Source organism: Vigna unguiculata, chromosome 9, assembly GCF_004118075.2.
Source record: "Vigna unguiculata cultivar IT97K-499-35 chromosome 9, ASM411807v1, whole genome shotgun sequence".
Lineage (NCBI taxonomy): Eukaryota > Viridiplantae > Streptophyta > Magnoliopsida > Fabales > Fabaceae > Vigna > Vigna unguiculata.
In genome coordinates, this window is record NC_040287.1 from 35,194,766 (window position 1) to 35,211,125 (window position 16,360).

At 30.9% G+C, this 16,360-nt stretch overlaps 3 protein-coding genes across 3 annotated transcripts; 1 reads left to right on the forward strand and 2 right to left on the reverse strand.

Moving 5' to 3' along the window:
- Positions 1-5,549: 5,549 nt before the first annotated feature.
- On the forward strand, positions 5,550-6,933 carry LOC114196022 (putative clathrin assembly protein At4g40080). Its single transcript, XM_028086510.1, has one exon. The coding sequence runs from the start codon at positions 5,585-5,587 to the stop codon at positions 6,608-6,610; it is 1,026 nt and encodes a 341-aa protein (XP_027942311.1). The 5' UTR covers positions 5,550-5,584; the 3' UTR covers positions 6,611-6,933.
- Positions 6,934-9,312: 2,379 nt separating this feature from the next.
- LOC114196177 (protein DETOXIFICATION 27-like) lies at positions 9,313-15,691 on the reverse strand. Its single transcript, XM_028086732.1, has 8 exons — positions 15,193-15,691; positions 14,557-15,098; positions 14,380-14,466; positions 14,219-14,275; positions 12,751-12,989; positions 10,040-10,158; positions 9,623-9,712; positions 9,313-9,523 (listed from the first exon to the last, which is right to left on the reverse strand). The coding sequence occupies exons 1-8, from the start codon at positions 15,499-15,501 to the stop codon at positions 9,449-9,451; spliced, it is 1,518 nt and encodes a 505-aa protein (XP_027942533.1). The 5' UTR covers positions 15,502-15,691; the 3' UTR covers positions 9,313-9,448.
- Positions 10,181-11,672, reverse strand: LOC114196178 (ruBisCO-associated protein-like). Its single transcript, XM_028086733.1, has one exon. The coding sequence runs from the start codon at positions 11,209-11,211 to the stop codon at positions 10,828-10,830; it is 384 nt and encodes a 127-aa protein (XP_027942534.1). The 5' UTR covers positions 11,212-11,672; the 3' UTR covers positions 10,181-10,827.
- Positions 15,692-16,360: the final 669 nt, after the last annotated feature.

Here is a 16,360-nt window from a genome sequence, read left to right on the forward strand (position 1 = left end):
TAAAAAAATTGTGCCATGGCTTCATTACTAATCCCTTAATTGATAAAGGAGAAAGAGGAAAATAATAATTTAGGAAATAAATAAAAAATAAAAAAATGGTAGAACTCGTTCTGTTATTTTACATTTATTTTTTATATAACTTTTATTTTATTGTTTATGAAATCGATCAAGATATTAAAAGTGTTTTAAAAAATATTTAGTTTTTATTTCTCACATATATTTATTTTACAAATAATCAAATATTTTTTTTTACGTAATTTTGTTCTTTAAAGTGATTTATTATTTATTTTTATCTTACATATTTCCATTTTATAAAGCAAGCACCATGTAAGTGTTGGAGGAAAGTTAATTGTGGTTGTTGTTGATGATTTAAATTCTTTGATACTTAAATTGTTTTGACATGTGAAGTGCGTTAGGCAAAGAGGGAAAAGGAAGTTACGTATACGACTATACCTTCTTTTTGACATTATTCAAGTAATATAACTTCTCAAACTTCACAATAACTAATCACAAGTAAGCACATTAAATGCAAATCTAATTATTAATCACGAGAGATTTTAATTTCTTTAATAAAGTGTGTTTCATAGGAGTCCTATAATCAGTAAAATTGTCAATGATCTAATTCACCTTATACACAGTTTTGACAAATGTTAAAACATAATTTTGATATTCACATATTTTTGCATCATATTGTTTTATTAGTGTACCTAGCACAACATAATATTTATTTTAGGACAACATCATCACAGTAGAAAATCGTGTTTTATAATTTGTAGAATCATGTTGTTGATATTAAAGTTGTGAAAGTATATCTTAAGGTTAATTTATTTCATCACACATTTGAGTGGGATTGAATTAAAATATTTTTGTAAATTTTAATATAAATTAACTTTTAATTTAATCCGCTCAGAATCTGACTTATTATGGATTTAATTTTTTTTATTAATAAGTAAGTCAAATTAAATTGATTTATTAAGTGAGTAATTTATGATGTATTCGAACAAAATAATCCATTTTATCAACTTTAATCGTAAGAGTTTGCAATGGTCGAAATTTGGGTGTGATGACGTGAATCATTGTCTTTATGTTGTTGTGAGTGAAATTATGAAAAGAAATATAGGTAAAGTTAATAGTAGATAAATGAACTTTTTTTCCAAATTGGGTTTATATAGCCTCTACTTGCTCAACTAACGTTCGCATGTTCTGAGAACAAATAAATAAAGAATGCAGAGTGTTAGTAGCAACCCAGAATTCAACCAAATTTATGTACCTACATATGTCTTTGTCACTCTTTCACCTATTCGTAACTCTATGCTTGTGCCTTCTTTTGGTCTAACATTTTGTATTGTACTTCATGCGCATAAGAGGTTATTATATATTACACTGCCTTTTAATCCAAGCTTTCATAGTCTTTTAGGAAAGAGTTTCGTATTATACAATTTAAAACTGACTTTTAGATTTTAATATTTCAAAACTCTTTTAAGTAAAGGATAATTTATAGGTTTAATTCCTAACTTGGTCCACTAATTTTATTTTACTTTTCAAAAAGATTGTTTTTTTGTTTTTTTAATTTTGTCCTCTAAGTAAAAATATTTAATTTAGTTATTTTTATTATATTGATGTTAATATAGTAATTGTACATATCACATCACGTGTCAAATAATAAAATTTCTAATATTTTTAAATTTTAAAATTCATTTTTTATAATTAAAAAAATCTGTCATGTGTGTGTTAAATATGGTCATCAACATGACACTGTCACATGTCATTATTATTATTATCACATGTCAATATTTGAAAAGTGACACTTGTAATTTTTAAATATTTAATATGATAAACAATAATAATTTGAATATTTAGGTGGAATAGTTTTTTATTTAAATTATAAATAAATATTTTAATGTGTATAAATAATTTATAAATTAAGTTTAATTATTAATTTAGTTTGAATTGAAAAGATATCAAATTGATTATTTTTTTTTAAAAAATTAAATTGAATTAAAATTATAAATATGAAAAAAAAGTAAATAAAATTAAAGGAATAAATTAATAATTTCTAATTTATATATTGTGAGTCTGCGGTAAATTTTTAATACGCAAATTCATTTTAATATGTCAATTTGAGAGATTAAAACTGGGATAAGACAATTGATCCAAAAACCATTTTTTATTTTTTAAGAAAAATAAAAATAAAAATATTATTTATTATATATAATGTATTATTTATATATTATAAATATACAATAATATTAAAATTTTAATCATTATAAAGACTTACAAATAAAGTTTGAATATAATAATTTAATATGAACAAATAATAATTATTTAATTTATTTGATTAGAAACATTAATTAATTAAAACTTAAAAGATACTTACATTCTTTTAATATATATATATATATATATATATATATATATATATATATATATATATATATATATATATATATATATATATAACAAACCACGGATTAAGAGTTTCATACCAATTTCCTAAAACATTTCTTCCTGCATCCCTTTTTTCTTCCTGGACCCATAAAACATTTTATCCCCATCTTGCCCTTGAACAGAAACATATTAAAAATTCAAAATTTCTTTTCCTTTTCTTCACAGGACATCCCTCTTGACCTTCATGTAATATTCCTCACCTATCCCTAATTTCATCTTCACATAATTATTTTTGAATTGTCCAATCTAGAATGTACTTTCAAATTTGAGAGTGTATATTGAATAACGCAATTCGGTATGTAAATTTATATATCAGATTACTGAATTCGATATCTAAATTTACATATCGAATTGAGTAATTCGGTATGCATTTTGGAATCTAGTAATGCATACCGAATTGGCTGTTAATTCAATATACACTCCCAGATTCAATAATGCAAATCGGATTGACTAATCCAAAAGTACATGCTTTTTTGTTTTTTTATTGGTGACTAAAGTTATCTATAATTGTCAAGATAAAATGACAACTTTTATTAGAGAACATTATCAATAATACTATGTCAAGGTTGTTTCTAGATACCAACAAGTGCGAACATAAAAATGATAATGTACATCGATTTCTATTTTTTTGGTTGCATTCAATGGTGATGTATATCACTTACATATATTTAGTTGTTGAAGTTTTAAATTTACATTGGTCTCACAACATGATAAATTTAATAATTTGGATTGAGATTTAATCTTGTTAATTTTTTTGGCATTTCAAACAAACATCATAGAAATAACACAAGTATGTTGTTTGGGTCTTAAGTTTGATACTTTTGCTGGAATACACTTAGGCTTCTTGAATTATATAATTGAGAAGCATATTTTTATCTTATGATTAAGACCTAAAAGAAGTATAATCTTTCATAATCATTATTTATCCATTTTGTTAAGCCAATTGGATATGCGGGAGAATTTGTTTGGATTCTAATTGTACATCTATTATCTTTGTTTTGGTTCCTTCATCACTTGGAATCATATTTTTCGACATGGAACGAGTAGAGGCTTTGAGCCCTACATAACAGCAACCCACACACAATAAACTTGAATAAAAAAAAAAAAAAGGCATGCACTTTCAGATTGGTCAATTAAATATGTATTACTAGATCTGAAAGTGTATACTATATTATCCAATTTGGTAATGTGGTATACACCTCCGTTTGTGAAGTTGAAATTGGTGATGGGTGAGGAAAATTATGGAGATACTAGCCTAAAGGTTAATAGGGACGGTGTGTGAAAAAAGAAAAAATAAATTTAGGATTTTTAATATATTTTTATTTAGAGATAAGATAGAGATAAAATATTTTATAGGCGTGCAGGAAGAAAAAAGGAGGTTGAAATGCTCACTTTCCTATGTCAAGCCAACCCACTCTATCCCATTCTTGATAAGTCACTGGCGAAATGAACCAAAGTAGGGTGAACCTACCCATTTTGTCTCCTCAATCCAGTTAACATAATCCATACATTAATGACTTTCAAAATTTGCAATTCAAAACATATTTTTTCACAGAAATATACCTTTAGATTGCACATTCGGGAACCGAAAAGTGCTTTCAGAATACATAATTTAAAAGTAAAATCAGTTTACAAATTGCATAATTTAGATTTTTTTTCATGAAAAAAAAAGAAATATATCACACAATCTAAAAGTAAAACTTTTAGATTACAGAATTAAAAGGAAAATGAATTGCAGAAAAAATGAATTTTGAACTATATAATATGAAAGCTTCTTTTCATAAATTAGAAAGATCAAATGAGAATTTTCATATGCATGGGATGCAGAAGAAAAGTACGAGAGTGTAAAAAGAAATCCCCTACAGCTACCTAAGGCAAGCCCAATCCAGAAGCACGGTAACGACGCTGTATACTTTTGCTAAAAACCCAATTGGAATCTCAGAATTTGTACTCAAGCCCCGACCCAGTTGATGTTGTGACCGATTCCAAACACGGCCCATTATTATCCAACATGACTGTGTGTCACCATCAACATTTGTATGGATTTCGTGAACAAACTAAGGTAAAAATTGGTTCAAATCATGAGTACAAATTCTGTATTAATTTTTTGGGTGCTGTCGTATTAAAAAAGATGCATATTTTCAATTCTTTTTAATATATTTTAAAACTTTAAAATTAATGATAATTAGCATATTATAGAAGTACATACTTTTTAATATATTTTAAAATGTTAAAATTAATGATAATTAGCATATTATAGAAATACATAACAGGAATAACAGAAAAAAAAAAAATCAAATTCTCAAATAATGCACCTAACTTCCGATTCGAATTTGTAAGTGGTTTAGGTTTAGGATCAGTTTTTTACACTTTCAACCATGTGGAGTGCATTTATAAGGAGAAAACACGGGGCAAAATGGTCCAATTTCAATCCCGATCAATTGGAACCATTTTATTAGGCAAAAATACACGAAAACTAATCACCCAAGATCAATAAATTATGGAAACGCTCATCATAAACTGGTTTGGGCAAAATGGTTCTTGAAAATACATACACTCCTCAAGCTAAAAAATGAAAAGGGCATCTCAAACACGTGATTCGTATTTTTGAACAAGCAACTGAAAGCGGAAATTGAAAGGAAATAGTAAGATAATAATTGAAAGAATAAAAGTCAATAAAAGCAAAGAATAATATATATCTCTGAGCCAGCGAATGTGACTAATTTCTTCAAATGGTGAAATTAAAAAAAATAAAATGAACAAAAAGTCTCTATTATACACATAATCATGAACATGCGATAATAAAGTTGAAAGAAATCGATAACAGGTTCCTTACCCGCGTTATCAATAGAAGGAAACATCGTGGAAAAAAAAACAATGAAATTAGAGGTGTTCTATCCACATCCCTCATTACCCAACAACATCATATCTAATTACAAAAAAGACAACACACCACTGTCTTTTTCCATCAATAAATAAAATTTAATTATTGAACCGTATGCAATGCGAGTGAAAATGGGTCTCTGACTACGTCAAATTCAATTACTCCAATGCACACACAAAACGCTAACACTTTTTTATATATATAAACACAAATTATGTTATTTCTCTATATTTGGTAACATTCATAATCCAAATGGCGCAGCAAAAGCGGTTCAAAAATCTGACCCAAAACCTCAAAGACAAAGCCTCCGTCATCGCGGCGGTGCTATCCCCAAAGCGCCACGTGTCCTCCGTCCGGGTGCACGTTCTCCGCGCCACCACACACGCCCTCACGGCGCCTCCCTCCGAAGAAACCATCGCCGCGGTACTCACGGTGGGGCAGGGCTCCAACCGCCACCCGCGCGACTGCATCGACGCGCTCATGGACCGCCTGCACCAGACGCGCAGCGCCACCGTGGCGCTCAAGTGCCTCTTCACTCTACACAACGTCGTCGTAAAGGGATCCTTCACGTTGAAGGACCAACTCTCGTGCTACCCTTCGTACGGCGGCCACAACTTTCTTAACCTCTCGAACTTTCGCGACGAGTCGGACGTGGAATCGGTGGAGCTGAGTTCTTGGGTGCGGTGGTACGCCGGCGTGCTGGAACAGAGCCTCACGGTTTCCAGAGTCTTGGGGTATTACCTCAACGCCTCTCGCGAGTCCCAAGAAAGTAAAAAGATTATCCTTTCGAACGCGTCGAATGCGGATTTGTTGTACAAGGTGGAGGCGCTCGTGGGTTTCGTCGAACAGATAAGCCACGTGCCTGATTCGCTTCACCTGCAGAGGAACGAGTTGGTGTACGAGGTTGTACGGCTGGTGGGCGAGGATTATAGGAGCGTGCAGGTTGAGATTTTGTTGCGCGTGGAAGAACTCCGGGAGAGAATGGAGGATCTTGATGTGGGTGAGTTGAACGAGTTGGTTGGGTATTTAGGGAGATTGGAGGAGACTCAGGAGAAGTTGGTTCTTTTGTTCGTGAATAGGAAAAGGAACAATGGATTCTGGGATTTGCTTCACAACACTAAGATCAAGGGAATCACGAAGAAGAGGGAGATTGAAGGGAAGTGGCTCACGGTGGTTGTCAACACCGGCGCCGCCGAATTGGCTCGCTCCACAAACCCGTTTCTTGACCCGGGGCAACTGAGTCCGGTCCCACGGGTAGATTTTGCAACGGTAAGGTGACATATGGCAACGGTTACTTTCAGTGAATAATTCGTTTTTTTTTTCTTTTTGGTTGCTTTTTCCTTTTTCTTTCCCTTGTATTTTGTGGGAATCCGCGCATTGTGCTCCTTCCATTTGGAAGTGTGGTGCTATACTTTTTCAATTTTTTTGTGATACTTTTTTGTTTCTTAGTTTCTTAGTTTCTTAGTTTCTTTGATCGTTCGATGTTATGTTTGCGGAATGATTAAAGTGAAAAAATAATTAGAATCATCATGTATATGCTTGTAAAAAGAGATTTCTGTAGAAAAAATAATAATAAATTTCATGAACTCTTGATTTTTCTACCCTTTTGTGTTGCTATGATCTGGCTGTATTAGGCGTGTCTGCTAGGTTATTTTATTAAAACAATACTAGGAAAGATAATTAAAAATATAGTAGCATATAAAAATAGCGATTAGTACATAATTTATATTATTTTACTTTATGATTACTTTATTAACTCCGAATTTAAGTTTATGTAGGGTAACTTTATAAATGATATTGAATGTCATGAAGATGGAATTTCAGTTCATATTGAAACATAACATGACACCCATATGTAATTTTCGTCTCAATAATTGAAGCATAAAAGGGCAGTGTAGTAAACAATTAAGAAAAATTGTGGGAGAAGAAATGTATAGAAAAACAAAGAGGACAAGAGCGAAAGAAGAAAAAATGATTGACTTGTACACTGAGTAAGACGATGTATAGATATTAAATTATAAAAGTAAATGTTTACCAAACACCTGTTTTGTGTTTATTTAACATGATTCTCGAATATATTTGATAAAAAAAATTTAAAATCCATTTTATATGACATTTCAAATTTCTAATAATTTTCTTCGAAGAAAAAAAAATCTTAATTATCTATTTGGTTCTAAATTAGAAAATTAGCTAAATGGTGAGACATTTTTTTTAATAATTAAGAATCTAAACAAATGGTTTTTGATGTATTTTTAAAAAATCTGTATCTGTTAGTCTTGAGAAGAAATATTAGGATAAGTTTTTAATATAGCAATTTTCCATTCATACAAATACATAAATACATTTAATTTTGGATACATAGTATCGAACAATTTTGTTAGTTAACTGATAAATATCTCTTTTCGGTTTCACTTTCACAAACTAAAAGCTTTCTTTCACATTGTCAAGATGTATCAAATTTATTATTTTCAAACTTTCTAAATATTTAACAATTCCTTAATTTTAATAATTACATTTTATAAAAAGCAAATTTCAATTACATAAATTAAAATGCAAGCTAATATAATCTTAAAGTTCTCGTAAAATTTAACATATAATTGCAACTATTTTCATCTAATCAAGGTTAAAGTTCTCCATTATACTGATAAAAATTTTACGGTAGGAAGAGCGAATACCATCATCATTATAATTCATCATAAAATATTTTCTTTCCTTCAATGTTATTTTTAGGGTTAAATATGTTTTTTGTCCCTTAATTTTTAGTGAAAATTGTCCTCAAAACTTTAGACTAATTTAGTCTCTCAAATTTAGAGATGCGTGTATTAGTCATTTTAACAAAATATTTGTAAATTGATTTGACGTTTCAAATACATTTCATAATAATATTTAAGTTGTTTATATCTTTTAACTCATTTTTCTTCAACGTTGGATGAGAAATGTGTATAAAACGTCAAATAAATTTAACAAAATTTTGTTAAAATGACTAAATTTATCCAATTTTTAAGGATGAGAGACTAAATTGATCTAAAGTTTCGAAAATGGATTAATTCCAATTTTAATTAATAGTTAAAGGATTAAAAACATATTTGTTATTCTATTTTCACTTCATTGCATATTTATTATTGAAATAACCTTTATAAAAAAAAATTAAAAAACTAGCTTCTATCACATATTTGTATCCTAATATATATTTGGGAAAATACTTTTCATAACATATTTTTTATATTTATAGAAACTAATTGCCACAAATTTATTATACGGAAATTAGTTTTCATAATATAAAAGAAATATGAGACTAATTCTCATAGTTATGAAAAAGTATAATACCTATCAGTTTTGATCATGTATTAGAATATATTTATATTACAAAAATCAATTACAATACAAATTCATAAAGGTAGGATATAAAAAACCAAAAAAATAGTGGCAGAGGTTGTGAAGAGAAAAAGGGGTGGTGAAAATAGTAGTCCCAGGTCTTTATACCGCTTGATCCAGGCTTTTTGAGTGAGTCTGATTTCAACAAAATTTCCACCCTCGGAAAGTGTACAAATACAAAATTGCTAACTACAATCTCTAAATTGCTAAATACATTTTTTTTCCTTGAGAATTATGTTTTGAACCATATGCTAAACTCAATGGTTCTATATGATATTTATTTATTTTTCAAACTCACGCCATCAACTAAACCTTTAAAAATGATATAAATATCAGAAATTAGTTAGGCTGGGAACTTGTATAGTCAACTGATAATGAATCTTAGTTATATGAAAAATTAAATTGTCTACACACCAGTTCCTAAAAACATATGAAAGAAAAAGGAATTAATGATACACGTGAGACAACATATTTATTTACAATTTTTGACTATCATATCTTAAGAAAATAACATTAAATATAGAACTTTGTAACTATATCCCATATCAAGAAATTACGGGAAATATAAAACGTTGAATGAGCAACAATCATACAAAATGATCGAAGAAAGAAAAAGTAAACCGAATAAAATAGTAAATTAAAACTTTGAATATATGATTGAAAAACAACATAACCAATAACTTGTACGATAATATATTGGAATTTTGTCAAGAATAAAACTTATTTAAAGAAAAAGGAACGTTAATTGGAGATTTGCAGTGCCGCATTGGAATTAGATCTCGACCACTTATTTACCCTAAACCGAGCTTTCTTCGCCTGCAAAACGCAATGAAAAGAAAATATTACAACATGCATACAAATAATTTATATATTATGAAAACTTTAAAATTGAAATATAAATATAAATATATGTACCTCACTTTCCCAATCACATCGTATTGTTACTATGATGAGTATGAATGTTTGAAGTGCTGTGCCACCGAAGATCATGCCAGTCCATATACCCTGCCATCAACAACATCACATTAAGGCTTCAAAACAAGGTAATTAACAAGAGTTTAAATGTGGTAATTAAATGCGTTTCATGTAATATTTCACTTAACGTTAAAACAAAAATGTGTTAAACAACTCAAATATAATCCTGAAATATATACAAAACATCAGATAAATCTAACAAAAAATGATTAAAATGACTAATTCTACGTATTTCGAAAGATAAATGACTAAATTAGTCCAAAATTTTGAAATAGACTAATTCTAAAATTCACTTTAAAGTTAAATGACAAAAATATATTTAATCCTAAATTTAATTAGTAGATTAGTTATACTTACTGCAACACCAGTTTTGAAGACCCATCCCATGATAATTCCGAGTGGGAGGCCGATGAGGTAATAGCTTCCTATATTTATGTATGCCACGTATGATTGCCATCCCGAACCAACAGCCACACCTGTAATATTATATAAGATATGTTATAATTTTTAGTTTTAAAAATGTGTGTTATGTTGTATCAAATGAATCTTAATTTTTTGTTTGATATTCAATATAAATATTCATGGACCACTGCTTGTACAATTTTCCAACTTAATGTTGGTGGTAGTGATGCTATAGCAAATATTAAGTGTTGTGTTGTGTGAATTATTTAAATGAAAGAAGGTTGCATGTTGTATTAATAAATAGGATGAATGTGATGAATTTCTCAAAAATTATACAACATCACTAGTGCAGATTATTGTTTTTAACTCGCTTTATATGTCTCGATTATAAAAAAATCGAAACATATAATGGCGCGGTAGCATTTTTGCAATTCTACCCAACTTTTATGCCTCGGTTCACAGAACACCCGAAGCCAAAAACGGTGTTATGCTTCGGTTGATAAAAAATCGGTGCCAAAAACTAGCATATGCCTCGGTTGCGGAGAATCGAAGCCAAAAACTCACATATTTGGCCTCGGGTGATTGACAACCGGTGCCAAAATGCGTGCCCTTTTTTCTTTTTCTTCTTCCCCGCCGCAGTCTCCATTTCTCTCAACAATTCCATTTCTCTCTTCTCTCTCCCTGCAACCTACCCCTCCACCGTCACTGGTTCGCTGTCGCCGCTGGTTCGCTGCACCTCCATTTTAGGGTTTGTTGAAAAGGGTGGCTGAAATGCAAAGTGGAAGAGAGGCTGAAATCGGGGGCTCGATTTCCTCGTACTGCACGTCGATGTCGTCCACTTGGAGGTTCACCTCCTGGATGAGGCGCGTGAGTGAGTTGGTGGCGTTGACGATCCATGCTTCTCTGTCGAGGGATTTGAAGGGGTGACGGTTGCCGCGGTTGCCGATGGAGATGAACACTTCCACCTCCACGTCCATGCTTCCGGCCTTCTCCTTGAACCGCTTGATGGCTTCTGGTGTTACTTGCGCAAGGTTCCAGACGGGGCGGAAGATGCCGTTGGTGGGTTGGTCGCGTTCGTCGTAATCGGTGGCGAAGTTGAGTGCGATCTGATACTCCTTCAGGACCATGTTCGAGAAGTGTGGAGGAGATTGTGAACAGAGATTCAACCTGTGTGGTTAAGGGAAGTGTGGAGGAGGACGAAAACTACGTTCCTGTTTCGATTCAATTTGGATATTGTCGATTTCCATCATGCTCTCGAACGACTTACCACAACTGCAGTGGTGTTCCAAAAAAATGTCCCCTATGGCATTGGTTCTTACGTTACCCGAGGTAGAAAAAACACTTTATGGCTTCGGTTAACACCCGAGGCCAAAAGACCCCAATATGCCTCGGTTCTAAATCCGAGGCAGAATAACAAAAACAACCGGGGTCAAAAGTCCTTACTGCACTGGTGCATGGACACCAAATTGGGAATGGTTAGATTTTTCAAGCATGTATCAAATTGAGGAGGTTGTTTACAACCAATGGAAGGATATGATATAAGACACTATTGAAAAAAATACATATTTTTTGTCAATTTTATTTTGAACTTTTTCTTTAGAAAATACTTACAAATTTTGTTACGAATAACAATTTGCAAGAATATGTTACCAAATTTTTTGAAAAATATTGTACAAAAATGTTTTGCTAATAAATTTTTTTGTAAGAAATACTTGCAAATTTTATAATTTTGTAGGAAATAATTATTCACAACAAAATTATCTGTTAATTAAAATTCGTAAGAAAAATAGCAAAAAAAAATCTCTTTTTGCAAAATTTTATATCAAATTTGCAAGAAAACCCCCACAAAATATTAAAATTTCTATTAGTGAGATATTAGTCTTGAATCATTGCAAGTGCATGTGTTTCAAGATATATCTAGTAGAGAGGCTTTGTTATAAATTAGTTTAACTAAGTTCACACAATTGTTATGAATGTTAAGGATAAATTTAATTGTTATCAATGATAAGGTTAATGAATTTAAAAATAATCAGTTGGTGGACTAAAAGTTTTACCGAATTTTAGTTATTAAAGTTTATACCTACATACGATAATACATTAATTTTTGTAACTCTAATATAAATTAGGACTTTTTCATCCTATTTGTTTAATAAATTGATAAAAGATAATTATTGTAAGAGTACACTATTAAAAAAACTCATTTTAAAGAATAACACGTAAACTAAGTAGAATTGAAAGTCGATTGAAACCCAAAAATTCCCTCTTTTATTAAACTGCACTCTTATTAAAAATGGTTTGAAATAGAATTTAAACTTAATTCAATTTTAAAAAAATTGGTTTGAAAATAAAAATTGTATTTATATATATATATATATATATATATATATATATATATATATATATATATATATATATATATATATTACAAATTAATTGATCTCAGACTTTTTAAAAAAATATTGTAGAATGACCGTTAAAACTATGTTTGAAGGGCTATCTTTGAAAATAGAAAGAAAATGGCTTATTAAATATTGAGAGGCACATGTAAATTCCGTGAACACATAAGATTGAATAGGTTGCATTTGGCTGCATATACGTTGGAATTTGAGATTCCATGGACGATGAGAGTGAGATATGGAATATCATTATTAAAAGAAGATGTGTACCTGACAAAATTGGCTGAACACTATTGAGAAGAATTGTTATGGCTAAGAGGAATGACATGTCGTCAACGGCTTCTAATACCGAAGAGCTGGTGGTGAATATGTAAGCCAAATAATCATGAAATATCATTATCAGAACACACAAGACAACCCCAATCGCTATCGATTGCGTCACTGACACTTGCGTTGCAAATTTTGCTCCTTTTCCATTCCCTGCACCCAGCTCGTTTGCCACCCTCACTCTGCAATTTCATTACCACAATCTTCAATTATTCACCCTAGAAAATGTTTTTTTTTTTTACATCTATGGTTAGACTGAAATAATTAAGAAAAGTTAAAAGTGATACAGAAGTAATTTTTTATTTTATTTTATTATTATAAAAGATGAACCCGTGAAGAAAAGGACTCACAATCCATGACAGTACTTAATATCTCCCCATAATTATAAATCTAAGATTTTATGTGGGTGACATGAGGGGTAAAGATAGGAAAATAGAAATACTAGGTGCAAGATGAAAGAAAATAATAAAAATTTTAAAAATGTGTGTTATTTTATTTTTTATATATTTTGACCTTTTTTTGGTACCAAACACGTTTAATTTTTATTTTACTTTTTATTTATTTCATGCTACCAACTTATTCTAGTCTATATATTTCTCGTTTCTCTTACCGATAAAAGTATGTATGAGAGTAAGAAATAAAATAGTAATACGAGGTGACATAATTTATAATGTTATTGAAATAGTTTATTCCACAATACGATGGATTCTAAACCATACTTTTAATTAAGATGAAAAGCAAAGTACGGTTTTATGACAAGTTTTTTTTGTTTTTGTTGTAAATAACTGACTAAAAAATCAATGTCGACATTGATTTTTCTTGTTCTTTTTGTGGTTGAGTACCGATCCTATGACTGATCGGACAAGATAAATGACTGTGGTTTTACTTTGTTTTATTTAAGTCACGTGGAATCTAATATTATCTTCAATGAAATTATCACATCTTGTCAGTTTTCAGCACTGTAGCATGAAGACGTAAATATACGAAAAATTATTTTTTATGAAAGTTTTGTAGACAAATTTTTTACGATCACATGACATGTGACCACAAAAAATTAATGTGGTTTGAAAAAAAAAAGGTTTAATGTATTTTAAAAAATAAAATTTTGTCAAACTTTAAATAAATAAAAGTTTGTCAAAATGATGCTACCTATGTTACCCAAGCAATATAGTTCAAACTTTTTTCTCAAAAGGAGGAAAATGAAGATCATTTTCTCGCAATAAAGATATAAGTAATGATGGTGTTTTTAGGTTACTCGGTGAAAATCCTGAAGTCGTTAATCAAAAGATTATCATACAATCAAGGAAAAACGTGTTTTTTTCTCAAAATAAAATGATTATCTAGTCCAAAAAGTGTAACTTTAATGTAAAAATAATAACTTTTGAGTGATATAAATTTAAATGAAACGTACCCTGTACCGGCGAAAAAAGCCAGGGGAATCATCATCTCCCACGCATTAATGGTCATACTGCAAAACAAAATGCAACATGTTACAGTAAAATAACGTAAATATAACTGAGTAAATTTTAGGTTCTGCAGAATTAAGGTTTAAAAAAAGAGTGAAGAACTTACCATATAGATAAGGCATCAACGGCGATGGTGGCATTCTCCAAGTGGCCAGTCATAAGAACCAGTATTCTGTAGTACCAATTCTCAAAGCTGCATGATTGAACACCCATATTAATTATTGTTTAACTGTGTAGGTAAAAATAGAAGAAAGAAAAAGTTAAGAAGATGATAATGGAATACCATAACATGACACCAGAAGCAGAAGAGAGTTTGAGGAATTCCCAGAGTCCAGAAAAGGCTTCAACAGAGAAACCTTTCCAAGTTAAAGGGCATCCACCATACGCAGTATAAGCGTACATGCCAAAAACCAAAACCCACCATGAAATATCCAGAGAAATAGCTGCACCATAAAGTCCAAAATCCCACACATAAACCAAGGCCCAACTAGTGACCGCATTCACCACCAAACCCGCCAGAGAAGCCCACGCAATAACCGCCGTCTTCAGCTGGCACTGGAGGAACCTCTGCAGAGGAAACTGAAACGCAAAACTGAAGTGCAGAGGAATCAGCCACACCGCCACCACGCCGCTCCACTCCGCCACATCATCCGGCTGCCCCAGAAACTTCAGAAGCGGCGTCGCGAATATGTAAAACGGCAACAGCACGAAACAGCACACGAACAGAACAATCCACGACCTCTGCATGTATATTCCCAACATGTGGTATCTCTTCGCCCCGTACGCTTGCCCGCACAGTGTCTCCAACGCGCTCGCCATCCCCAGCTGTGTAATTAGTTACCAAATCACTTTCAAATATCGATCATAACATAACACAGGGAATGTGAGTTTACCGGAAAAGGGAATTGGTGATGCTTACCAGGAGGCCGAAATTGAAGCCAACGATGACGGTGTTCGCTATAGAAATGGCGGCGAGTTCCACATCACCCAGGTGACCGGCGAAGGCTTGGGTGATGACGTTCATGTTGAAGGAGGCGAGGCGGCTGAAGATGGAGGGTCCGACAATTACCCATAGTTTCTTTGTTTCCAGCCAGAGTTTGTTACCAAAACTTTGTTCCTCGTAGGGTTGGTCGTGTCGTTGTTCTGCATGAATAACCGCCTCTTCCGGTTGTAGGAGAGCTTCTGCAAGGTTTTTCTCGGTTTCATCGTCTCCCTTGAAGCTCTCCATGGCCCTATGGAGGAACAAAGCAGAACCTAACACCGCTGTTGCTTCATCTTCTTCAATCTTATCTCTCTATATATATACCACTGCAATTTCCTTAATATATCTACATGTTCATCTGTATAAGTATTTAACAATTCAGAACATGAAGTGTTTTATACAATTTACCGATTGAAAATAGAGACATAAAAATGGGTTCTAATTTGTGAGTGAATTTAGTTCACTGTAGGTTCAGATTTGGCCGAGAAAAATTCAATTCTTTTTTAAAAGTGAGTCGAATAAATAAAATTAGATTTACTTAATGTACGAGTTAACCAGGATTGAGTTGGGTGAAAGGTAAATTGGCTCACTTGATCAACGAACATTTTTTATAATTTTTAACTTTTTTTTTTATAAATATTTATTATTTTTAATTATATAGATTCACAGGCTCGTATGTTTAAATGATAGAATGATATTTAATAAAATATTTAAATAATTTGAATGTTTAATTATTTTGTTTGTCAATATATATACATTAATATTTTAATATTTTAATCTTTAATTATTATTTTTATAATTAAAAATTAAGTAAATACTTTGATTCTATTATTATACAAAATAAATTAAGTTAATTTATTATCATTATAATATAATAAATATATAAAATAAATTGAAAAAAAAATTTTAATTAAGTTAACTCACTTAATCCGTTTCTGATCAAACATTAACGTATATAATGGAGTTGTTCGTTTTTATTCATTAGAGTATGTATTTTTATTTACTTTTTAGGTATATATATATATATATATATATTTCAGAATAAAATAATATTGTATTTGATGTTACTCGAAGATTCCGTGGATCTCTTTTTCTTGGTAGCATC

Coding starts and splice junctions, on each gene's coding strand:
- LOC114196022 (XM_028086510.1), top strand. CDS start 5,585: ATGGCGCAGCAAAAGCGGTTCAAAAATCTGACCCAAAACCTCAAAGAC.
- LOC114196178 (XM_028086733.1), bottom strand. CDS start 11,211: ATGGTCCTGAAGGAGTATCAGATCGCACTCAACTTCGCCACCGATTAC.
- LOC114196177 (XM_028086732.1), bottom strand. CDS start 15,501: ATGGAGAGCTTCAAGGGAGACGATGAAACCGAGAAAAACCTTGCAGAA. Junction 14,467..14,556: donor GCTTCTGGTGTCATGTTATG/GTATTCCATTAT, acceptor TCAATCATGCAG/CTTTGAGAATTGGTACTACA. Junction 14,276..14,379: donor GTTGATGCCTTATCTATATG/GTAAGTTCTTCA, acceptor TTTGTTTTGCAG/TATGACCATTAATGCGTGGG.